At 39.0% G+C, this 27,113-nt stretch overlaps 1 protein-coding gene across 1 annotated transcript in view; it reads left to right on the forward strand.

The window, feature by feature from the left end:
- plpp4 (phospholipid phosphatase 4) overlaps positions 1–27,113 on the forward strand; it is a 70,104-nt gene that overhangs the window by 23,894 nt on the left and 19,097 nt on the right. The window contains exons 2-5 of the mRNA XM_059359467.1: positions 8,847–8,955; positions 19,192–19,282; positions 26,301–26,364; positions 26,557–26,681. Coding sequence (XP_059215450.1) covers positions 8,847–8,955; positions 19,192–19,282; positions 26,301–26,364; positions 26,557–26,681 — 389 coding nt within the window. The remainder of the gene's footprint in view (positions 1–8,846; positions 8,956–19,191; positions 19,283–26,300; positions 26,365–26,556; positions 26,682–27,113) is intronic.

The following is a 27,113-nucleotide window of genomic DNA, read 5'->3' on the forward strand; positions in this document are numbered from 1 at the left end:
GACTGTATAAATAATGGACTTAGTCACTGTGACGCCACCCATTGGTTTGTGGACTGCCCGTTTGAGGCATCGAGTTCAGCGTTACACTTGTCGTCATCTTGTTTTCAGAAAAGGGGAGCAGGACATATTTGGACTGTGGAGGAGCGAAGGGGTCTGAGGACACTGACTACACGCCTCTACACCGGCAACCTGACTAAGCGAAGTTGCTGCCAATTGATGTTAGCATTAACTGGACCATCAACTGGGATGTAAATTTTGGCTAGCAAAAAACAAAAACAAAATATATGTCGCTTACCTAAGAAAAATGTAGTATCCATTAGTCCAACCAAACGCTGAACAAGACATTTTAATAAACAAAACGTTCATATGAATTGTCATTAAGTGAAAATACAGTGTGAAAGGGTCAAAGTTATGAGACCAAACCGGTAAACGTCCTTTTTTCTTTAAAAAAACAACAACTTTATAGACATGTCGTGGATATGCATTGCTTTGCTTCTCTCCTGATGACAGCTTGCCTTGTTAGTGACCTGTCAATCAAAGGTAGCCATGCTCCAAATTATATGATTCTTTATCTTATAATTTCTTGGTTGTGTTGTGTATTTTGGCGTGTCGTGGCTTTTAAATTTGTTCGACCCATATCAGCCACCGATCTCCCAGCAAGAAAGAGAACAAGCATATTTCCCAAAATGTAAACTATACTTCCATCACAGTGCTGTCCCACTTTTAACATGGTGCTAATGCTGACTTTTAGTATGTAAGTCCTTATCCTACAGGGCCGTTCTGCTTCTCTGCGTCTTTATGGGAATGGTAATATATGCACTGTGGCATCAGCTTAAAATGGGTATAACACCTTTAACACCAAACATTTGTTACAGTTCTCACCTTAAAAACCACCTTAAAAATAGAAGATGAACCTGAACAGACTGAGACCAAACACTTTGCTAAAGCGCAACATTGACTGAAAAATTGAAAAGATAAAGTGTAAGAGCAACAACCAAAGGCCTGCGCTCTGACTCGGAGGTGTTAAGTGGCCATCCAAGCAGCAGGGCTGTGCTGCTGGTTTGTCCACACAGACAGGCTGCCACCCACCACCGGGACCAAACTCATCCAGGAGTCAGAGAGCCAGCAAACAGTCTGCTCACCATTCTCGCTCTTTATATCTCCCGTTATTTCTGCTTGAATCTCTCCTCCTCACATTCCTACCAATACATATTTGTAGACATAAAACACATCGAGGCCCAAGCTCTTAACATTCACCACTGACCGTTTAGCTTTATCGACCTGCCCGATTCTCCAGTTGGATTTCATGGCGTGTAGGAGGAGGAATGGGAATTTACCAGTGGTAAATGAACCAGAAGATGCAGTGAACAGAGAAGGATGGGAATTTCCCTCAGGGTTCTACACATCCTCTCATCCTAATAGCTTGTAAATCTCATAAGTCACTTTTCAATAGCTCCCTGTTATATGATAAAACGACTGGAGTAATAAGCAGGGGGGTGATATGTGGGTGCGATCCGACTGAGAGAGAGTCAGTGATGATTGCCCACCTCTGGTCTGGGGGGAAAATTTCAAATTCTGTCCCAGATCCGGCAGATGGTCTGCTCCCATTCTTTTCCCCTCAGTCCAGTCACAAAACGCTCAAAGCTCACTCCTAGATTGCCAAATGTGCACCTCATGAGAGTGCGAATGCAATCAAATGTGAATAGACACAATGCCCTGCATGATTTTGAATGTGTCTCCGGGTTGCATCAGGTACTGCAGCACTCATACCTTTGCACAGCGCTGGTGGAAAGTGCAACAAGGTGAGGAAAACAGCTTAACCTTACCACTTAAGAAGGACAGGACTCGCCCCGAGCTCACTCTGAGACGTTGCGACAGACCTCTTGCTCTGTCTGGGGCTTTGCGCCTGTGTGTCGTGGACATAGCAAAGCTCCCTGATATTTTCCATTTCTCTTGAGAGGTGAAGGTCACACGCTCTGTCTGCTAAGTGAGCTGTGCAGCGTCGGAGCTGCTCCGTGGCCTCCTGCACCTGTAGATAAATGCTGTGTGACTGCAGTTTAATAAGCGCTCTCGGCGTTTGGCTCTCGCTCCGGTCGGCCCCTGCTAGCGGATATAATGCGATCAATATTGATGAAATCTCAGCCTCTGTTTGGATATATCTCTGATAGGCTCACACAGCAACACACACAGACAATCAGCTTAAAGATTACTTTCAAACTTGTGAAAATAAGAGCTTGCCTGAAGTTAATCCAACTAAACTATTCCACTCTTCTGTATGCCTCATTGCTTCACAGCATATCTAACTAATTAAGGAGGAAATTTCTTGACAATTTTTTTTTAAACTTTCTGTCACGGTGGCACAGCAGAAGATATGTATTCCCAAGGCCATAGCCACAGATTCTGCCCGCTGTGCATTGTTAATCAAGAGCTTTCAAATGAGCTGCTTGCACTGTTCTCATTGCTGTTGTGTGCTAAATCTCCAAAGTGTTTCACAATTCAGTTTTATTTCCTTGGCTGCAGCTCATAGTGATTGTGCTCGTTGAATTAGAATATGCATCTTGCAGAGATGGATCGGAATTGATGATGATAAATTGGCCCAATTGCGGAGCTTTAATGAAGAGGAACAGTGGAGAGGCAAAAAAGTAAAAAGTTCCTGAGTAAGAAAAGGTCAAATGTAAAGATTTAATGCCTGAAGTGTAGATATAGTCTAGTCTTTATGGAAATTGATGTGAATATAGATGGCATACCCTGTGGTCACTGAGCATAAATGACCTCTACAGTTAAACCATTTTCAGAAAAAAGAAGCCTTTCACCACAATAAATCTAAAGTTTTTGAAAAGCATTGAGTTTGGCATTACCCGGAGGGAGTGGGAGGCACGAGGGTAGATATATGGGTGAAAATAAACGGATAAGACTGTAAACTAGCCACTGAGACATTATTCTTGCCATGAGATTTTGATTTTGAGATCTTTTTTTTCCAAGGTAATAAATCAAGTGATAAGTAGGCTCATTTTGTATTGTGATAGATAGGACCGGAGTTCTTTTGCAATCGCTGATGGGGACCCCTGTTGGATTTTTTGAATGGTTGCAGGCTTAAGGCACTTGCGAGTTTGCTTCACTGCTCAGACTAGGAGGTGACTGCCTGAACTAGGGCTGCGGTCGAATAGTCAAATTTGCTTAGGAACCTTCCTAACTGAGTGAAATGACCCGGAAGTATTATCGTAGCCGCCATGATAAGAGCTGTTCGAATTCTCTAACTGTTAAGGAAAGGAGCTTCAATGCTTCCTTTAGTATCTCCTTTAGCATAGGATACACCGGACCATCCTTTACGAAAGGAAAGGAGGTAATGCCGTCCCACAATTCCTTGCGGTAGCAGCATATAAGCACCACGACATTCGACGTCATCAACATTCGCCGTCGCGTGATGACGTAGACTAAGTGTAAGTGCAGTCGGATTCTCTAAACACCGCGATCGTCTTCTCCTAACTCCTCATGAATTCTCCTTCTCATTCGACTATTCGACCGTACCCTAGATCTATGATAAGTGTCACCTGACTCTGATTGGATGTCTCCGGCCAATCACAGCACTCTACATCATCAAAAGTAGACTGCAGTGGCGCCGCACCCCCTTTTCAGCAAGCATGGCCGACTGTGAGGCAAGGAGGAAACTTAAAACAAATTTAAATCCATTATTCATACTGTTGAAGTGCATACTTTATGTTAAAACTATGTTAAAGTAAACATGAGATGTCATATTACTAATACATGTCAAAATGTTATATGACAGACAAGCCTTTACTCAGGATTTTGTATCAAGTATGATATATTTTATTCAAATAGTATAAAACATATATGCAATGAGTTTTAAAGCACCACCACAAACAAACAAAAAACCTCTTGTTTTTGTTGAATAAAGGTCTCTTAAGACTGTTTATTGTCATTTTCACAACTTCTGTAGATGGTTTCTCGTGTTCAGATTCTCTGGACAGAAAAAATACACATAATAAAGTATTTCAATCAATTTTGCTAATGGTTAATGAGTTTTATTTTGGTAACACTTTACAATAAGCATAATTTATAAATGGTAAACAGATAGTTTATTAATGTTTAATCATCATTTATAAACCGTATATAGGCCATTTAGAATGGTAAATATATATTTTTATTAATGTTTAACTAACTAAATCATTTATAAATGACAAATAGATGGAATATTAATGTAAGTTTATAGTTACTTTACCATTAACAAACCAATCAATTATAATTAATACTTTATTAATAGTTTTAGTTGCACTCATTATAACATTTTTAACACCATATTAAGTATGTTGATGATTTTGAAATGTTTCATATACTTTTAAGAAATTGGTTTAAAACATTTAAAGATTAAATATGTATAGCACTTTGTAAATGGTTAATAATTGGTTTATAAACAATCTATAAACATCACTTAGATAGTTATTGGTTATTATAGTATAGTATAGTATAGTTATTATAAGTGTTACCTTTATTTTTTGACAATACTGAGTTCTGAATAGGTGAATAACTTCAGACCCACCAGGTTGTCAGTTAATCTGTATGGTTTAGCCCCTATAGAAACCATTAAGCCTCCGCTCAATAATGTCTCTACACAGAGCAAACAGCAGCAGATAAAACAGAATGAGGTGCTCCCCAGGCGGCCAGCAGGCGGTGCTGGGTTCAGAGCTTTTTGTGCGCCTCGTGTTTATGGGCACTTGGAGAGCTCATCTATTCTGGCCAGAGATCGTGTCCGAGGGCCTTGGGTCTCATCGGAGCACTGATGAGACTCTGCCTTTGTAGAAAACAGTCACGATTTCTCTCTTCTTATCTACCTCCTGCTCTCATGGTCATCTACAGAAAGTGTTAAAAGGTTGGAAATGAGCAGAGGGGAGAGGTGCAAATGTAAGCCATCTAAAATAATAACTCTTTTGGCTGTTATGCTGACATTTATGTGCCAATTCCGAGTTTGTTTCTACAATAGTGCAGCCACCTTCCACCCTCTCCGTCTCTCTCTTTGAACCAATGTGATTATAATTATTTCCCAGCGGGATAAATTGGGGTGCACGCTGTGTATGTCATTACCTCGCCAAGCTCTGACATTAGCTCCACTAATGTGACTGTAATCCACATTGTCCTTCCTTCCTCACTCAGACAAATGCATCCTCTGTCAGCAGCCTGTAAATGATGCACTCCCTACTGCTCTCATCTCAGCCTGCAAATTACAATGGAAGTGAAATTCATTTCCACAAAGGCCAGGCTCTCCTATCCATGGACTCAAGGATGAAGCCTTGATTAATTCAGGCTGTGTTGGACGCTCGGAGCCTGGAGCCCTTAAAGTGCGTTTAAACCATATTGGAGTCTTTTTAATAAAGTTTATGGTTGCAAAAGAGAAGAAGAGGCAAAAGAAACTCATGCCAAGGAAAATCCTTTGAGGGCGATATTGATTTGTTGGAGGAGATTGGATTCAAATTCTCCAAAAGTAGGCGGATTATTATTACATGTCCAAAAGGCATTTGAATTTTGAGCTCATGAAAGTGATCATACCCAGCGAACATGGTGGAGGTGAAGATATCTGAATATGGAGTGCACGTTTTATCGAATCTCATGTGAGTCCAGGATATTTTCCTGAGCTGTGCACAATGAACAGTTATAAATGATCTCCTGTAGGAGTGTATGTTGAAGAAGAAAGTTGTGAATTTATGCTTAGTTGGTCAGTTTTTTATTTTCAATTTTGTCTTCCAATGATTGTGAAAGCAAAATGATCGAGATTAATAGATTATTGTATTGCATTTTAATATATCTTTATATCTTTTATTTATGTTATGTATTCATCTTATTCTTCCCCAATTGAATTATAATAAAAGTTCAAGAAAATATCTAGTTAAAAAGTAACAAAAAAAAAAGTTTTAAAAAAGTATTATATTCAGATATTTCTAAAGTCAACAAGCAATCATATTAAATCATATCAATATTGACCAAAATTATTATGATTTTTGCCATAATCGAGCAACCCTAATGGTTAGGTAGGAAATCCAGAACAAAAATGGTGGACTGCTATATACATAGATGGCAACACAATGTAGATACATTGATTGAATGGCTATTCCAGAAAAAGACTGACTCTAAATAGTTAGATATCATGAAAATATTCAGTATTTTAACTTTAAAACCTCATACAATAGCCCATTTTTTTAAAATAACTTTTCTTTTCCGACCTCAGCCAGACACTTCATGCATGCTGCATGCATTATAACCTGAGAGCAAATGTTGTGAAGATTAATTTTATCTATGTAGTTACCTTGGGGGAGTGTGAGCCTCAAACTCATTAAGACGTCAGGGGTTTAATGCACGATAAGCCTTGCAGAGTGACAGGTAGACCACTGCTTCATTTAATGACCTGAGAGCGCTTTGTGTGTGTGTGTGTGTGTGTGTGTGTGTGTGTGTGTGTGTGTGTTAAGGTATTAATAAGAGAGGAGCTGGGGGGAAGTGTCAGTGGGAGGGGAGGGGTCTGTCTAAACTCTATCTCTCTGTTTTATATCCCTGGGGACTTAAATAACATCCCTGTCACTGATGTCTAAACAAGCGAGCTGAAGAAAGGACACGCTGGGAAAATGAAGCATATTGTGTGCCATTAGCATGTTAATTTCCCACACGCTGCATACTTGTGGCTGAAGTGAGTCATGCACACGGGCTCAGCAAGGTGTAAAATAAGCTCGTACTGATTAGACTGCACTCTTGCAAAAACATCATGTCGGCGGACCAACAAATAGACTTCCCACAGTGTGTAATACCCTGCACGTCTCAGACAGATTAAAAACGTATAATTGATTTTTTTCTGTAGCTTGGAGTGGGAGAATAAGACAATTTGTTCTACATGAGTCCGTTTTTATCTCAGAAAGGTTTGCAGAAGATGCATGTGCCTTTTTAGCCAATGGCCTCCTTTACTTTTTCACAGTTTTCAGATTCACACCGAGGAGCCGAACAGGATCCAGGATATCCTCACACTTCCGCCGCCGGCCATGGAAACAGCTCTGCTGGAGCAGATGCGTGATAAATGCCGTGCTGAAGGGCATTTAGTTGTTTAGGAGAGCATTACTCAATCTTTATTTCCGTGAAGAGTGGAGCAGCTCATCTGGAGAATGAACTGCTATCCTTCCACAAACTTTAGGCAACTGCCTCACCTGTTAGTATTTATTTAGTTAGGTTTATCTTTTTTTGTATGACTTGTCCATTTCATCTAGCCATCTATATCCATAATTCATCCATTACTTTCAGTTATATTCCAACCATTTTTCCATTATTACTTTAAGCCATCTGTATCAACGCCCTATCCATTACATTTAGCTAACTATTTAGACTGTTCCATTACTCTTAATGAATGGGATCACTGATCTGGATCGTAAAAAAAATTAAAGCAGGAAAAGAATAGACCCAGACATTGCCATAATAAAGGTGCCATGGGGAGGGTGGCTGAATAATTTGGGAAGGACAGAATGATTTAGGGACTCGGAGCTCCAGTGCACATAGACCCGGGAACATACCAGGGATTGCAGATATTTAGCTGTGCAGCTGTACTTTCAATGTAGTTTTTAACTTGCATGGGCCAGTTCTTCAATGTAAGGCAAACACAGAGATCAGCATACTCTGCTTTATCGTCTATTTTACTCTAAATTGGACTATCATTTACAGAATAAACATGTATTGCAGGAGACCAAAAAATAATTTACTGAGGTAATAAATTAGGTGGGAAGTTTATTTATGTCAGTAATTCAATTAAAAAAGTGGAAATAACACATTATATAGATACATTACACACAGAATGAAACATGTCGTGTCTTGATTTATTTAATCTCTTCTAATTATAATGATCATGGCTTACATTTAATGAAGACCTAAAATTCAGTGTCTCAAAAAAATGTGAATTTCACAAAAGACCAATTTTTAAAAGTATGTTTAATATGGAAATGTTGGCCTCTGAAAAGTATGTCCATCTATGGTTGGGGAGATTTGACTTGAACTACTGGAAATTGACTTTTTCATGATATTCTAATGTATTGAGATGCACCTGTAAATGGACTTCTTCCAATGGAGTCGCCCCCTGCTGGCCATTAGAAAGAATACAGGTTTAAGACACTTCCACATTGGCTTCACTTATCAGGCCCAAAGGCTGCCACTTTGGCAACATCCACGTTTGAAGCATTGCTTACTGCCATGGCAACGACTTTATGTTCTATCTCAATCAGCTGGGTGCTTGTCTGAGCACCCTCTTCACTTCCTCTCCCTGGATGACAACCAGGTCAGGAGGGCTCCTGTTCCTCTGGTGAAGACAGGATGTTTTTATTTGGTGAAGGCAAACAAATGCAAGGTATTCTTGTGATTTTTTTGCCTGTAATTCTGCCATGTTTAGCGTTTTAAAAATCTGTAACTCTCTACGGCTTTTAGAGGTACAGTATCTCACAACCCAACCGTGGAACAGAGCAGCCTATTGAATTGTTTTAGAAATCGGTGACAAAAGGACTTTGTTGAGACGACAGAGAACAAGGTCGTGTCTGACAGATCACTGGGTGGCCAGGGAAGGCTGGAGGTAGCAGGAGCATGCTAATTTGTTCCCACTCGGTAAGAGTGTGAACCAGCAGAGTTCTCTACTGTCGGTGATCTTTGGCAGAGTTGCCCTGAGTACATGTCCTCAGATATGTTTGTCCTTGTGGAGGAACAGGCTGGTCTTTTTTTCTCATATGGTACATGGTATGCTACTCTCTTTAAACTACGAAATGCCTTAAAATATAAAATATAGTATCTGATGAGTGTTCGTTTCTTCTTTGCCACAGATTCACAGAGTTTCTGGAGCCCTTTGAGAGAGTGATTCAACCGGAGGAGCTTTGGCTCTACAAGAATCCACTAGTTGAGTCAGACCACATTCCCAAGAGGGTCATGTTCGTAAGTACCTGCTCTCTAATTATACATTCCCCCTAATACAGACTTGATTGCCATTGAATGCTTGGTCTTTATTTCAGTCTGCATGAAGTACATCCTATGCTTAATTCTTAATCTTTGCAGTAAAAAAATCCTTCATTTAGGACGATCGATACTGCAAAGCCTCCTCGTTACACTCTCAAGTTGAATTCTGTTGATAGATCTGAGAAGTGCTTTACAGGACTGTGGTGATTAGTGCTTCCAATGTAAATACAGTCTTCTCTTGGACAGAAGTGGGCGGAGAAAGGTTGAGATGAATTTCGAACCTATCTAGCTTGGAATGAAAATATTTTTTTTCCTCTGGCTCACGCTGTAAATACTGAGCAAATAACCTAAGGAATCTCTTGGCAAACACATTTTGCACTTTTTTTTGGCAGTGCAGTTCTCAGTGAGCTTCAATACACTTGAAATACAGCATACTGGGCATTACAGAGCTCATTCCAATGTTGTTGTGAGTCATACATTGTTTTCAGACTCGGTTGGCGGACACGAGATGGTCCTATTTTAAAAAGTGATTATGATGAAATATGAAAACACCCACAATGCCAGCACAAACAAGCTGTTGATAAACCTGGGAATAATGGACTAATTTTAATTCCGTCTGCCACCAACATAAATCATTTATGAGTTTATAAGAAAATAGTTCAAACATTTGGTGAAATGTGCTTATTTGCTTTCTTGCCACCTGATAGGTGGGTACTGTAAACCACCAGAAAAAGAGGTAGGTGCGTACACCCTGTATACATATACCCTTCACTATATAACTGGCTATATATTCCAGCTAGGTGCTGCTTATTTGGTTCTTTAAAAGCAGTTTGAGGACTGATTTTTAAGTCCTGGATGAAGTTATCTTGGGTAACAGCCCAATCTTACTTCAACTTTCGGTTTGAAAGTTATCACCAGATTGAATGGGCGTAATTAGAAGTCACCAGCCTGTTAGATATGGGCTAAAAGGAGCCTGATCCACCTACTAGCAGGCCAGCAGGCTGTTATCAGCCCATTAAATGGACTACTGCATTAATGTTTATTGTTACAAATCAACCTATTGTTAGGCTGTAGTGATTATGACATATAAAGAGCAGAAAAGTCAAGGAGTAAAGTTTGGGTGGGATATGTCTACACAACACAGGACTTTAACCCACATATGTAAGAGGCTCATAAAAACCCATTTAAGCCATTTAATGGGCTGATAACATATGAAATTGGTGTTTTACTAACTTTTATTTATTTTTATTTATACATCTTAATAATAATTTTAATTATTATTTATTATTTATAATCATTTCATTATTTATTTTAATCATTTTATCAGATATAAGTATAAGTTAGTTTTCATTATAGATAGCTAGATAGGTTCGAAAAGTCAAGGAGTAAAGTTTGGGTGGGATATGTCTACATAACACAGGACTTTCACCCACATATGTATGAGGTCATTTAATGGGCTGATAACATGAAATTGGTGTTTTACTAACTTTTATTTATTTTTATTTTATACATTTTTAATAATAATTTTAATTATTATTTATAATGATTTTATTATTTATTTTAATCATTTTATCAGATATAAGTATAAGTTAGTTTTCATTATAGATATGTAAATTTGATGATTTTACAATATCATATTTAGCATATCTCATTTAAAATAATTATTATATCCAATTAAATCCATGAATCTAAGAAAACAAGTGGTGTGTTTTTAAAATGTATTTTGTGTATATGGTTGACAGTAAGCCTAAGGATTTGTTGCGCTGACATCAGATCCAGATAAATTAGGTCAGCTTCAAAGAACGATGCCCAAAAACACAGCACCAGGATGGAAAATTCTATATAGAAGAGTTGCAATGGTTCTGTAATTTAAGCAGAAAAGGACCATCTAAACATGGACGTCCAGGTACTTTGGTGGAATATGCTTCTTATGAAGCAGAACTACATTTTAAAGTCCCTGTGATATGAAAACCTTTTCAATGTGTTCCGTACTGTTGCTCAAGGGCAGAAATTGAATCCTGATGATGATTGCATTATACTCCCCTTTCTTATATAATAAACTCTTTTCTATCACATTAAAGAGTGATCAAGCCACAGGTCTGCTGCCCTGATGTAGCAGTAGGGGTTGCACAACATTGTGAATTTTAGCTGAATAGTACACAGTTTCAGTTAATCATTCTCTGACAGGCTGATGTGTTTAATTCTGTTAAAGCTGGACATCTTTGTCAGCATGGTAACCTGTTTAATCAAAATATCAAACCAACTTAACAGGCAAAGACTTGCCTGCCCGTTGTTTGTTAAGCTCACCTCTTTGCATACTGACAGCGCTTGACTGATTGGCGTTCCACTCCGTCCTGTGCTCCCCCACACACATCAATCATCTTATTATGTGCAGAAACAGATGCAGAGTAGGTGGTGAGCGCTGTCAGTCATAACAAGCCGATAATAATGGCAGCCCCTGTCAACTTGGTATATAAAATATTTGCACTTTATATAAGGAAATTACTGAATAAATGCAATATTGTACAGTATTTACCGTATGTTGAGGCTTAGCTTGGCTCCAATTAATGATGTTTAAAAACCTTTAAGCCACACTATTTGAACCTGTATTCCCTATGTTGGTACAAAAAAATTAATATGCTCATAAATAAAATGCTGAGCTTATCAACAAATAATAAATAAGCAAATAATTTGTAATAAGCATTTTAAAGTCCATTGATCATAGAAAAGCCTGCACAAGTCAAGCAGCAAACACACATACACACATAAAAAGTGGATGTAGCCACTGTGCCGTCACCCATTTGTTTGTGGATGACCATTTTGGAGGCAGAAGTGACCATATTTGGACATGAGCATGAAGCCACCATTACATTGACGCGTGGGCTAAAAACTCCCTGTGGTTAACACAATTTAACAGTCCAGTGAGGCTAGCTTGGTTAGCAAGGTGCACCTATAATTCAGGTTAACCCTTTATCAGGCAAAGAACTACATTTGGTAACTTCAGGTAATATTTCGAGAAAAAAAGTTGTGTCAAATCTTCCAAAAAAAAGTGATTTAAGAGATTTAAAGTGGGGAAAAAAGCAATTTTTTTCTCCCAGATTCACCACTTTAAATCTCATGAATCTGTGCATTTTTTTCTCGTAGATTTGCCACTTTAATCTCGTAAACTTTTTTCTCAAAATATTATTTTCGTATGTTTTTTTTACACATTCTGGCATAATGTAATATCCTCCAATATTCTCTCGGGTTGAAATTTGGAATTTGCAAGTATTTTAATGAGTGTCCTATTAAGGGTTAACTCTGATATTAATTGGGATGCTGATTATGGCTTGTGAAAAACTTATGTATAAAAGAGGCAAATGTGCAAAGAGGTATGACACACAGCAGCAGAAGGTATCAGGTGATACCAAAATTTGAATAGTGATGGATGTCGGTGTCAATGTCATAATGACATTGATACATTGTGGCTGGTTTAGTTGGTAGTTACTGTTCGTGAACTGGAATCCAAGTGTGATTACACAAGTTTGAATCCAGCTACTTCAAAGAAGGTAGTCTTCTTACCACAAATATGGTTTAAAAAGTTCCACAGATGTACCCACGGCTGAACTGATGAACAGCACTCGAGGAAAATTTAGTGAGTGTGTTTTAATAATGGAGCTGAAACTGCTTTATTTTTATTACTACAGCTTAAAACAAAAGTCCCAAAAGAAAGAAAAATAGTCGACTCCTTAGATTCTATTTTTAGTCTTTTTGGTTTTAGTGAGCAAAATGTTACAATTAACCTTCATGATGAAAGATTCAAAGTTCTGAGAACGAAAATGCAGACAACACACAAAAACCATTTCAGTGTGAACATTGCCACGGATATTCATTTATACACCTCTATCCTCATTGAAAGGTCGCCATGGTAGCAACTTGTCAATCTCAAGGTAGCCACGTCCTAAAGCATACCCTGCTTTCTCATCTATTTCACTCTAAACTGGACCATCATTTACAAAAAGAACACCATGCTGTATTGAAGAAGCCTTGAAACTGAAACAAAGCCCATAAACTCAAAAGGAAAATGTTTACTGAGGTAATAACACCAGGGAGAATTTGGGTCGCTTTCTCATAGAATCAGCTTTTTTTTTTTTATAACCAGTGGAGTTACCCCCTGCTGGTCGTTATAAAGAATGCAGGTTTCAGGTTTATTGAAGTGGAAGGTTGGCATTTAACTTAACCCTTTTTTATTTTCTCTTAGGTTATCAAGTTTACTGATATACTGTATGTTTTATCTGGTAATTATGTTTGATGTTTGTTTGTGTCATGTTTAGTTTTGATGTGTTAAGGTTCTTTTTTATTATTGTGGTTTTATTTATTTATTTGGGTTGGTTTTGTGATTTTGTTGTTGTTGTGTTTTTTGTTTTTGTTTTTCTCTCTGTGTTTGTCCATTGGCGATTTGTGTTGTGTTTTGTCTAAATTAATAAAAATAAAAAAAAATAAAAGAATGCAGGTTTAGAGCAATTCAATATTGGCTTCTTTTTCAGACCCAGAGGCTTTGTCTACTTCTTTTATACAGTCTATGCCGTCAACTACACTTCTACCATTTGTTTGCAGCTCTGACTGTCCAGTGAAAGCCATGGATAAACGCTTCTGGTATCTCCAGCTTATCTATTATATCACATTTCCTATTTCAACATGCTTTATAAAAAATGTTGACAGTTTATGTTAACTTCAATGTCCATGGATATTTGCTTTTGGCAGGCCACTAAATAATGAGTGGGGTAGCAAAGCCCCCAGCCCACGTGCCTCTTAGGGAAAAGACTCCCGCAGTGCTGACACCCAACAGTCAGGCTTCTTCAATGTCATTGTCCTGACAGAAGCCCTGGAGGAGTGGAGAATTTATCTGGCCATTAAAAATAGTCCAAGGAGGGGATTTACATGAAGCTACACCCTGACTCACTGCGACCTTCGTTAGGATATATGCTCTATTAGCCTGCATGCAGCTTCAAGAGTCACTCTCACTTTCTCATTATGAGAAGGGCAGGAACATCTCAGTGCTTGTTATTTATTGTTGGACCCAATGATCTTAGAGCATAAACCTTCTGATCTGTAAAGCCAAAGGTCGCGTATCTGTATGCAGATCATGAATCAGAGCCGGAAAGTCTCATCTTCGCTGTTCCCATGTAATAGAAAGGTTAAACAAATAATGAGCATTTTGAGAAAAGTATTGAAATAACTGAAAGAGAATCATTTGTACATAACTATACATCATGACTGAGAGCTGCAAGTGTAAATATAGTCCACCCTCAAGGCAGAATGTACAGTTATTCACATACCAGGAGAAATATGACCTTCAAGAAAACGTTTTCAGTAGCACTTACATCATTTTAAACAAGCATTTCACGGTTAAACAGTTGCACATACAGTATGCAGCCCTCTTATGGGACTGTTAAGTGAAGATGCAAGAGCATCTAGAAATGAGAAAAATGTATCAAGGCCATGTGCCAAAATGCATATCTTCATCAGAAAAAGACATAAATGCTAAAGTGTTTTTTGAATTGCCACAAAATATTATGAGACAAGATAATTTTCTTGTCGCACCTTTAAGATGTTTTTTGGTACTTTAAGTGTTTCCATGGCAACTCACACCCTCATGCTCTCCTCATCTACATAAGACTCTTCACATCTTTGATAACTGTTTTTTTCTCCCAGGAGCACCAGTGTATAATTTTAGGATATGAAGAGCTGCTGTGAGTGAAAAAATACTGTCAGGAAGTGTAAATCTAAAGATAGATGTTTCACCCTGGATTCCCTCACACTGACAAAGTGACGGGAGCTGCTGCGACTAAAAGGGCACTGATACTCATGGAGCATTTTTGGCAAACATGACAGATGTCACGAACTGCTGAGCTGCTACAGATTTGTAGCTCTAATCCATTTTTTCCCCCAGAAAAATTTAAGTAAATACAGTATTTGAATTTATGTCAAGCTTCTTTTAGTTGTGTCTCATGAACACTGTTCAGCCAGCATGACCTTTACTAGCTATTCATTAACACAGTAAATGCCTCATTGGAGCAAGACGCTGTTAGATGCTGTATCACACTGTATATAATGTGATGTTGCCTGTCTTGCATGACTGTTTTGCAGGAAATGTAAGACCCAGTTTGAGCACTATGTTGTTCATAGCGACAATATGAGCAGCAGGATATCAGATGTTTGAGAGCCCCACTTCATATTTCAGAGTGCTCTTTCATGCTTTTAGGTTGTAGAAAGTCTTATCAAACAGATGTTTTTATGTATAAAGGGTTAGTCTTGTACTAGGAGGACAAAACACTGTAGAATGGTTCAACTGAACAGGGCAGAAAGAGACATAGATCTCTGAGCAACAGCTGAATAAGAACAGAAGAAAAAGAGCAGCCTAAAAGAAACTGGAAGCTTTGTCATGTCTAGAAAAATGTGTTGAGTGTCTATATTGTCTTGTGATTTCCTGTTTTATTTTGCTTCCACTTCCTGTCTGTGTACATTGTACTACTACTTAAAAAATTGCAGATTGATAAAATGCACGAGTAATTCAATCCTACTTATTGTGTTATTTGTAGTTGTTAATAAATTAACAATTAGATCACTAGATACAATAAGACTAGTTATATTATCAGTAGGCTGGATAATAACAGCTGTATGCTCACAGTTAGGTGTAGGCTAAGTTGGGAGAATTCACAACTTAAAAGAATTTACTGTAAATTGGCCTAACTTGGCAATGTAACCCTGCCCTATATTAATTATTCTGTTACATCTCAACAGTAGGAATCTGAACAGCCAAAAAAGGACTTGGACAAGTGAAAACGTACTAATGTTTGGGCTGTATCTTCATTCTACAGATTGTGTAACCATGCACCTTGCTGCAGGACACAGCTGGAACAACTACAGCAGCAAGCAATGATGAAACTAAGAAATTAAATAATAATTGGCAACTACATAATCAGCTTAGCCTACTCTTTGACACGTTTTCTTTTACAGGATGTTGGCGCGATCTGCGAGCGTCATATGCTTATGGGAACTGAAAACTAAAAACTTGACATGACAAAAAGCTAAAAATGTAATAATTAAATTGGAGATAAAGTAACTACATAATGATGTCAGTATACATTTTACCACAGCAGAAGGCCCTGGTTTGGACTGCATTTAATGTGTTTTTTGTCTTAACAGCTAGAACAAAATGAATGAATAAAGGACTACTATTTACTTTTCTTAAATTATACATGTTTAGCTTTCAAATAGAGGGTTCACTCCAAAACAAAAGTTGCTAAATTGAACAACGGATTAACTTAAATAGGTGTGTAAATTCATGCCTCGTCACATTGTGAGAAAAAAGTCTAAACCAGACTGTACACATAAAAAACTAAGTCTAAACTTTCCGCACGGACATGACAAAAGTGACGCGCACAAACAGAAATGGCAGAACTGTCTTTTGGGATATTGTTTCCGCCCGTCGGGAATTATTTGACACACAGCTAAAGTTAGCTCGACAGTTAGCCTGCCCCGGAGCAGGCTAGTTCAGTGGTGTAAGTTACCATGGTTACTGAGCGGCGAGTCACATAAGCCACTTTGATGGAACACATCTCTCACTTAAATTAGCAAAACGTATAAAAATAAGCCAGGCTTTTCCTTAATCCACCTTGATGGAACACCCCTCTGTGCCCTTACCTTGTGTGTATATATCTAGTCAGTGTCTGCCTTTGTCCTGTGCAAATTCGTCTTGTCCCATGTCAGAGAACCAGCGCTTGGTTCATGTTATTGTCTGGTCTTTTTACTTTGTTTTTCAAGAGTGATTTTCTGTTTGATTTCCCAGTAGAGCCTTGCAAGAGTGATTTTTTTGTTTAATAAAACTTTATTTTGAAACTTTGGTCTCAGAGTTGTGCTTTTGGAATTGGGTTCATAGTTCGTGACAAGCTTAGCATCAAAATGTGGGCAGATTTAAATCAGAGCAGTTTCCAGTTTCAGTGCTGAATGCACAATAATGCCTATAACAAGCTGCAGTTAACTGCAGGTGTGTTGCTATGCTTCACAACCAGGTTAACTCTGATATTAATCGGGATGCTAATTATGGCTTGTGAAAAATGTATGTATAAAAGAGGCAAATGTACCAAATAGGCATGATACACAGTAGGTTCAAATGTCAAAAATACTTTTGGAGTCTGAATGAAAATTGAAGTGAAAAAGAAAAATCAGGTGATACCAAAATTTGAACAATTAAAACAATAATAATAGAAGGCTAGTTGTGGGTTAGCACCATTGGAACTGGTTAAGGAAATAGCAGCTGGACAAACTTGACAGTCACTATTTCCTCCGTGTCTCCTGTGCTCTATTTCTAGCTGCGTCTCAATTATGGATTATGTGCCTCCTCTCTCCTCGCGCCTAGATCATCTGTCTTGTGACCCGGAAATGGATCTGGATCTCAGCACTCTAAAAGAACATCCGAGTCAACTTTATTAAGACAGGGATATATAAAGTACGGCAGAAGAGGTTGTGTGTCAGTACCACCAATGACGTTGTTCTAAAACCACTGACCTTAGGTTTAGGGCAAAATACTTCTGGTAAGGTGTTATGAAAGACAGTTTAAACAGTAAATAAATGTACATAAATGCCAGAAATTAAGTAGTTTCAAGGGTTACGTGACTGTGCCGCAAGTTACGTCAAAACGTAAATTACGTTGAAAAATTGTTTATTTTTGTTTTCACACGGGATGCAAACCCCTCGCTTCTGGGTGAAAGTCTGCCACTTGTTTGACCCATCCACCACCCCATCCTCGGATTGAATGTGGGAATCCGCCCCTTTACACTTAGGTTTGCTGTCAATCAGTACTACATCAGCAAAATGACGGCGGACGCATTACAGCGGACGGTGAAATACGGAGACATAGCTTGTTCTTTGCTGTTTGTAAACGGGACCTTTATATGTATTGACCTTTATGTATTAACGGGTCCTATATTGACGTTTTTGATGAGAGAACAGGCTGCATATATGCTTATGGAGCTGAAGTCTACAATTACAAACATGCCACGGATAAATAACAATTTAAATATCTTGTAAAGGTTATACATTTTAACAGCTTTTATTTGTTGGTACAATCAAACAAAAAGTTGAATGTACAGACAGCAATAGTGTATAAAAGTGGCATGACACACAGCATGTTTAATTATAAAAAAATATATATTTTGGTGTCTGAATTGAAATAGCCATTACTAAAGGAAAGAAAAATTTGAAGAGTGATGGATGTCAGTCTCAATGTCACAATAAGCATGTTTCCATTAGGGTAAAAAGTGGCCACTGGGAAAGTCTCAGGCCACGCCCTCTCAAATGTCCGCTCACTTGGCGTGTCTCCATCACAAAAAAAGGCCACAGAATGATTTACGAGACTCCGGAGGTGACGTATGGTTTTCGATTGTCACTTAATCGCATATCGACAGTAGTTGTGACTACCCGCTACTTCGCCGGCTTTTAAAAATGGCTCATGTTGTTGTGGTGTTGAGTACTACATCACATCCTGCTTAGGGGTCTATCCAATTAGCAACCAGGCTTTTTTCAGCTGAGAAAAATGTCCCTGCTCTTCTACAGAGCCAAAAAACAGTCGGTATTTGACTATAGTGGAGACGCACCTAACGACATTAATAAATTGTGTTTGATTTAGTGGGTAGTTACTGTTTGTGCACTTGAATCCAAGTGTGATTACACAAGTTTGAATCCAGCTACTTCAAAGAAGTAGTCTTGCACAAAATTGGTTTAAAAAGTTCCACAGATGTACCCACGGCTGAACTGATGAACAGCACTCGAGAAAAATCCAGTGTGTGTGTTTTAATAATGGAACTGAAACTCTGCCTTTGTTTTTATTACTACCTCTGTTGCTGAAGGGAACGAAATTATATTGAATTTAGCCAAAACGTAATTAATCCATTCCGAGGCAGGAATAATTACCCAGGTGCAGAGGGGGCTCAAATCTCTTATCAAGTGAGGGGCAAAAATGTTCTCTGTGCAGGCGAGAGACCCCACTGAACAATAAAAAAAGCTTGTTTGCCCTCTTAGTTTACCTTGTTAAAATTAACTCTGAATAATGGATAGCTCTGTGTCATTCCCCGAGGCAAAAGTCATTTTGCGATTAACCTGCAAAACAGACCCGATGGAACGCTGCGGCGCATCTCTAATGTCACAATAACTGTACATTTTATTCCCTCACAGGCAATTTCATTCCTAACCCCGCTGGCGGTGATATTTGTGGTGAAGATCATTCAGAGGACGGACAAGACGGAGATCAAAGAGGCATGTTTAGGTACGTGGAGCCAATTACTTGAAATGTCACAAATTTCCTGTTAGTCACAAGGTCTTAAAATGACAGCATGTATTATAGCTGCTGCACATATTGCAGATTTTTAATAACAACAAAATCCCCCGTTCTACCTGGAAATGGTAATTGGTCTCCTAGAAGTGCTGTTGTATAAAAGATCTTTCAACTCTGTGACCCAGTGTTAGTCAATATGGACCCACACAACATAATCTTAACCACATAAGTATTTATACTCCTTTAAAATTTCATGCTACTTGTTTAATTCTTGCAGCATCTGGCCTCCCAACTGATTTTCATCACCCAGCTCCCCCTGGGTTGAGAGGCCTTTGAGAGAGGTTTTTTTTGCACATCAGAGAGCATTAAGAAAGTTTAACACAAATCCAATTAAAGAGACACACAGAGATGAATCTGGTGGAGAGAGGGTGGCTCGGTGCATCAGTGCTGCGTAGAATTTAACAGGCCCATTACCGCCTGCAGAGAAGCACTTCTTCTCAGCTTTCTAGTCGTACAGGAAAACAACATCCCTCAGAACAACAAAGAATAAAAAAGGCGCCCATTATTCTGACAAGTTTCTACATGATCATAGTTTTGAACACGGCTTTGAAGCAAAGCTACCTCTAGACCTAATGAGAAAGATCAGAAAAGCAGCTTTTGGGCTGAGTGTGCAGTTAAAAGCGGCTTATTTTTAACTACTTACAGACTTATTTATTGTTTCATCTCGAGCTAAAATCACAGAAAAGCAGCTACCTCTTGTATTTCTGCAAATTTACTGAGTTCAAAGTTGCCCCTTAGGTCCTCTTATTGTGAATTCAGGAATCCAAATTTCAAACAGATGTAACTGAGCTGGTGTACATTCAGGGTTTTTTTGGTGAGATTTTCACCCTTGTGATACCTGTGGGATTTGCTAATGATGTGCATTTATTGTTTGAAACAGTGCGTTCTGCTCTCTCACATGCACACCTCTTTATTTTTCTTTGGAGTAAAAAGAACACAGTGTTCCCTTTGTAGAGTCATCTAATAACCCTTTATCATTCCCAAACTCCTGCAGCTTAATTGTGTGATTATCCATCAGTCAGGATATAATGGAGCCATTTTGGAAGTTTGATTATATTTTCCAATAGGCTACACTCTGAGAAAGGCGCCGAAATGATTCTGCGGTGATTGTTTTTAATTTTGGTTACAAAGCATGAAGGGTTATTATTCATCATCTGAATGTAAGATCTCATAGCATGCAGAGACATTATTGTTTAATGTGTGTAGAGGGAGTAATCTTCCAGTTAGTGAGACAATGAAAGGATTTGCAATAGTAATAATAGAGTCTGTGTGGTGTCTGCATGCTTGGACTAATGTGTCAAAACTTCAACCAGAGCTTTGATAATGAAAAAAATCTGTTGAAAAGATTTAGACAGTAGCAGTTTCTTTGGGATGTCACTGGCAATTGTTTTGACTTACGGAGTTTGTTCCAATTAGCTTCAACAGCAGGAGACTGTTCCAACATGTCATTAGTCCGAAGAATCTCCCAGTGGGTTGAAAGCCTATTTTCTTCTGACGGCCCATTATCCCAAAAACAAAAGCTGATTGCTCCGATGGCCCAATAGTTCCACTGGAGTTGTTAGAGATCATTGATTAGCAGCCTTTGTACTTTCCAGACTCTGTTAAGTTATTGCTCAGTCAATGGATCTGCCTGTTAAACAGATGATACTGTCATAGTTTTCTGTTTAGACTAGACTTAGACGGCTTAGAACTAGACCCAGGGGCAGAGGCAGAGGCAGTGGGCAGGTATAAGAAGATCTATTCAGGAACACACACAGAGGGTAGGTTGGATGTGGAGGGAGGGCAGATGGCATGCAAGGTGGAGTGACATGACGAACCTGGTCTCACAGGAATCCGTGAAATAGCCACGGATTCGCTTAACTCAAAATCCGTGGAATGGCCACGGAATCACTCAAATTTCCGTGAAACTGACATGGATTTCGTTACAATGCAAGTTAATATTTTTTCCTATTGGCTTGTTCCAAGTCACGTGACTTTTAAGGTCCTGGCGGTCAGAACAAAAAACATGGCGGACAGTTCTCTCATTTTTAGTGAAAAAAATCAATATTTTGACTTAGTTTCTGCATAAAAATGGATTTTGATCACATTTCTAGCGAGAAATATATGTTTTATTTTCTAAATATTCACTCAGTGAATGTACATAATCACTTTGTATGTTGGAATAGCCACGGGATATGACAGAAATCCGTGTCAGTTTCACGGAAATTTGAGTTATTCCGTGGCTATTCCACGGATTTTGAGTTAAGCGTATCCGTGGCTATTTCACGGATTCCTGTGAGACCAGGTTGGACATGACGGAGGATATGGCCACAGAACAGACAGGTAGGTGATATCCAGCTTCAGAGTCCACGGTGGTACTGGAGAGGCAGGGGAAAAAACATGAAGAAGTAAATCACAAAAAGTTTCTTAACAAGCTGGAGAATATTCTTGAGCCAAGAGCGAACAAATACCGTTTGGGTTGAAAACACTGTGGCGCCGAGTAGTGGGAAGACCAAGGTTCTGCTAGTGTGGCTGATAATCAGATGATGAGAGACAGGTGTGTGAATCAGGGAACCCACGCCCTCCACACACACAACACTGGGAAAACAGGTAAGAAGAGGAGAAAGACAAGAGAGGGGAAAAACACACAGGGAGACAGACAACACCTAGTCTGGCTGACTGGAACTGTGACACAAAGTGTATGACTATCTATCTATCTATCTATCTATCTATCTATCTATCTATCTATCTATCTATCTATCTATCTATCTATCTATCTATCTATCTATCTATCTATCTATCTATCTATCTATCTATCTATCTATCTATCTATCTATCTATCTATCTATCTATCTATCTATCTATAATGCAAGAAGCGTGTGTGTGTGTGTGTGTGTGTGTCTAGGGCATATCTCGCTGACCGTTAGTCAGACTGACCTAAGATTTCTTGCGCATGGGGTGAAGGTGTGCATCCTCGATTTTGAAGATTTTTTTCAAATTAATTTTTCAGAATATCATTATTTACGTAGGACGTGTTGCGGCATTGCTCTGTTTCTGATCAAACGCCTTTTAGGGGAGCTCCGCCCCATTGTGTGATAGGCCTACACCTGGTCAGTAACACAATTCGCTGTCAATTTCAACGCCTGACTCATCTCATCTGTAAGTCTATTTAGCCTACCTATCTTTCAGAGTTTTAAAGTGCGCTACAAGTTTCGTTTTTCCAATAAAATTCGAATAGTTTCCAGCGAATACCAATGTTCAATGTGTATGTGCTGAATGGTGTGCGTACCTTATGAAAAGTAAGTGTTTTATGGAGTTGCAGACGTTGTAGTGTAGTTTGTAATGTACAAATACATACTTCCTACGGGTACTGCACTAGTTACACTTAACAACATATCTTCTAAATTCAGCAGAACAGTCAAATAAACACAGTCAGTAAAAATAGTAATTTTTTGCCCAGTAGGCTATCAAACAATGACATAGTCTGACCACCAATAATGATACACTACCATTATTTGTGCTCTGGTGTTCCATTTAGTCCAGAAACCACTTGGTTAGGGTTAGGGAAACCATGGTTTGAGTTAAAATAATCACTATATATATGAGGGCACAACATTAAAAAACTCCAGGGATCGTGTATAATCAGCCATCAGACAACTTTTCAGACTACTGGGCTGTCAGAACAATGGTACGTTGGAAGAATGGCATTGGTTTGGTCTATATGAGCTAAAAATAAACAGACTTTGTGTAAGTGATTGTAGAAATGCTTTCTTTGTTCAATAGGTTTCTAATTTCCTCAGATTGTACCACAATGCAATCACTCGTGCACACTCTGGGGTTGGTGCATGTGAATGTACAGACCAATTTGGCAAAGAGACATGCACTGGTAGAATACATTATTACTAGGACAAATGCAGTATCAGCAGGTCAACTTGGGCCTTTAAAAATAGCAAATAAATGGCTAAACTGCACTGTAAAACCCAGTGTTGCTTGTTTGTTATTATAACTAATTTTTCCTTTTCAATACAACAAGATTTGTGCAAAAAGTCATTTTAACTTAAAATATTGAGTCAAATAGCAAGATTAATTTGAGTTAACTCTGTTGTCTTTGTTGTCTTGACATAAAATTCTTTTGCAGCATGGACACTCAAATATTTAAGTTGAAACAACAAGTTGGGTTTTACAGTGTGGAAGCAAAGTCACAAGGCAGGAATATACAGAACACTATATTACTATACAGCACCACAAATGTTGCAAGGCCAGATGAGGTCTCTATTAGCTAGATGACCATTGACACTCCAGCTAACGGTGCAGACACTGGCTTGTTTAGTTCTAGAAGTTCAACAAAAGTGCAAAAAATCCAATTGCCAAAACTGTATTAGTGCTACTGTTGGCTTTGGGCCAGCAACCAAATAATTAATGGCCATCAGCAAGCTTTCCAAGTCTCCACTATATATGAGCTGGAACAATAGTTTCATACAGTAAGTGCTGGGCCTCCTCATACGGAGAGGGATCTGACAAAGAACACATTGCAATTTAATGTCTCATTTTTCACCTGGTCAAACAGAACATGTCTCATTTTAGGGCTTTCGTGTTATCTGCACAGAGTTTGCCCAAATTAACAAGCTGTTAAATAACATTGACACGGTGCTCCTCTCAGCAGCTCAGGAAGATAATATGTTTGAGCTCTAGCGACGTAGGGTGCATTCAATTGACCTGCAGACTACTGGGATTAAACTGTGAGGGCAGGATCTCTGGCTAATGATGAGCCCCAGTGGTTTGTCTCATAGCTAATTAAATGAATGTACAGTTACGCAGCAATGCTAGCTGTCAACCAACAGCCGTCCTCCTGTATCCCATTACTAAAGTTAAGCTGAAGCAGTAATTGCTTTACAGTAATATTGGCTCTAAGTAGGTGCAATCATTTTGCCACCACTGCAGGGATACTTTTTCTCCCAATTAAATATCTGATAGATACTTGACAGCATTAAACTAACAGTTTGCACCTCTTCTCTTTAATTTTTGTGACAAATTTTATTTTGCTGGAATGGCTCTGTATATAGTAATGTCAGTATCTGTTGGTCTGCCGGTACACATTCACATATTTAAGATCAAACTGTCAAACTAGGCAGCACTGATCAAATATGAATCAAGTTTTGTGACTGTGTTGCCTAATTCTGGCCTGTAATGTTTCCAGAAACACATTTTAGTGACTTTCTAGCTTAAAAACAGACAAAGCACCACCCCAACAAGTCATTGCTCTGATTGAATTGAGATTACGTTTTTTTAAAATCCGTTGCTCTGATTGGTTAAAGACCTATTCAGAGGCATCTTGGTCTGTTCTCATCAACTACGCCCTTTGGAAACCAAAAATTAACTGAAAGGTTCCAAGCTAATACGCATTTGCAATGCCAGGCTAGTTTTTTTGTGACATAGGCTAGGTTTACACGAGGACAGTCTGAACAGAAGACGCAAAAATGGAGTTGCGTCTTCACTTTTTATTCCTCGTTTAGACGAGCATTTTCGGGAGGAAATCTGCGTGCATACGGTGACGCAAAAGTGTGTGAAATTTGATTGTATGCATGCCAGGCGGCATCACTTAAAGCGATAAGAGCATCTTTGGGCATGCAGAAGTTTTTTTCATTTTCATTTTCATCAGCTACTCCTTCCACAAAGTTATCCACCATCCACTAGATCTCCCAGGTCTCGTTCACAGCCGTCTGGTTGCATCCAAAATGTGATAGAGGTAATTCCAGATCCTTCTCTGTTCAGTAATACTATGTCTACATATTCTGTACATTTGGTGGAAAGACTCCTGTAAGTTTATTAGAGCTGCCAGAGCAGCTTGAAGTTCCAACGCATTGAAATAATCCCACGTTTGTTTATTTTCCTGTACTGGAGCATGTATGTGACGTAAACACATACGTGATGTGAGCAGATCTGAGCAGAGTTTTGCGTCTTGTCAGTCTAGACGGACACGCTACGGCGGAGCTTATTTAACTTTTCCACGTTTTTAAGCCCCAAAAACGCCGTCACCGTCTAAACGAAAGGCACTTCTGATAAAATATTTTGTCGTTTTTACCCGCGAGCGTCCTCGTGTAATAATAAATGACAAATCAAGTGAGTTGTGGGATCCTTTTTTCATTGTCTTCAATCTGACTTCCTTTTTGCGACCAGTGGAGTCGTTCCCTGCTGGACATGAGCATAGTAAGAATGCAGGTTTAAGACACTTGTGCATTGGCTCACTTTTCCGGCTTGGATGCTACATCCACAAATGTTTGCATGTGTGTTAAGGCTAATACATACTCTGCACGTAAGCCCAGGGCTGCAAGAACAGTATGATGTCATTTTGTTCTTGCAGCCCTGGGAGAGAGAACACATTTCTCTGTTCTTGACACATCATCTGGGCAGAACTTTTTACTTGTGTGGTGTCCAAGAACTATTGTATGATTGGTCAGTAATTTGAATTTCAGATGTGTGCTGCAGTGAGAGGGCACTATGAGGACCTCCCAGGAGTTCTGCAGTGGAGTTTCTCGTGAAGTATGAAATGTCCTGGCCAGAAAGAAAATTGTTCTTGTTCTTGCCACCTCAAGAACAAGAACAAATTCCTGTTCTTGTGGAGTATGTAAAGGGATTGAATGTATTTGTTTGTCAAGCTTACACTGTTTAAAATCTGCTTGCTACTGTTGCTCCTTAAAATAATGATGAGAGGCTTCACCCATAAATCCTGACAACCATCTGTCCAGCTGCAGGGGAGATTCCCTTGAACCTAATTGGCTGTTTTATTTGTACACAGTGTCAGAAGAGTGGGCAACCTGCCAGAACCGGTATCGCACTGATAGTAAAATCAATTATTCCACAACAGCTTCACTACTTATATAAATGCAACTTACACTGAAAATACTGTGTTAACCTTGTCTGTACCTAAGATGCTTGTTTGACTTTGTGTGTGTCAATCTTGTTACTCCAGCTGTGTCCTTGGCTCTCGCCCTGAATGGAGTCTTCACAAATACAATCAAGCTGATTGTTGGCAGGTATGCATAACAAACTGAAGCACTTTAAGGCTCTTTCTATGTTAAGCTGTTGAAAAAAACACTTTTCATCTTTGACTTACTTGATTTATTGTCAGTTAATGTTGTGTTATTAATGTTAATTTGAAAAATAGATGGAATTGTCTCCATTGTCGACACAGAAACCATCTTTTGGGTTGTTTTTTTCATTTTCAGACCCAGGCCTGATTACTTCCAGCGCTGTTTCCCAGATGGCCAAGTTAATGTGAAGATGCTGTGCACCGGGGAGCCAGATCTAGTCTCAGAGGGACGCAAGAGCTTCCCCAGCAGCCATTCCTCCTGTGAGTTCCTTTTTTTTAGTCCAAGCAGATCACTGCCAGCCCTCAACACAATGCCAAAGCATATCCAAACTCACACACTGACTCATTAAAACTGCATGTGACTGTAGCTACAGTATTCACTCAGTTTGATCTTGATGTTGTGAGCAACATTTTTTCACCAAGTGGAAAAAATCCATATGTGCTGACTGGATGTGTGCAAGGTGTTACTTCCCGTTTCAAAGTGAGGATTTTGTTTCTTCCTCTCTTCAAAGTTAATTACAACATGTAGAGTTATCATTCAATTTCCACATCCCGAGGCAGCTTGTCGCGATACTCATGGGTTTGCTTGATTGAGTCAAGCACATTCAATCTTGTTTACTCGGAGCACACATGAGTGTCGAATGCACACCTACTGTTTCAGCTTCATTAGACTTCCCACTGCGTTCAGCTGTG

This window comes from Centropristis striata, chromosome 20, assembly GCF_030273125.1.
Source record: "Centropristis striata isolate RG_2023a ecotype Rhode Island chromosome 20, C.striata_1.0, whole genome shotgun sequence".
NCBI classification, from domain to species: domain Eukaryota; kingdom Metazoa; phylum Chordata; class Actinopteri; order Perciformes; family Serranidae; genus Centropristis; species Centropristis striata.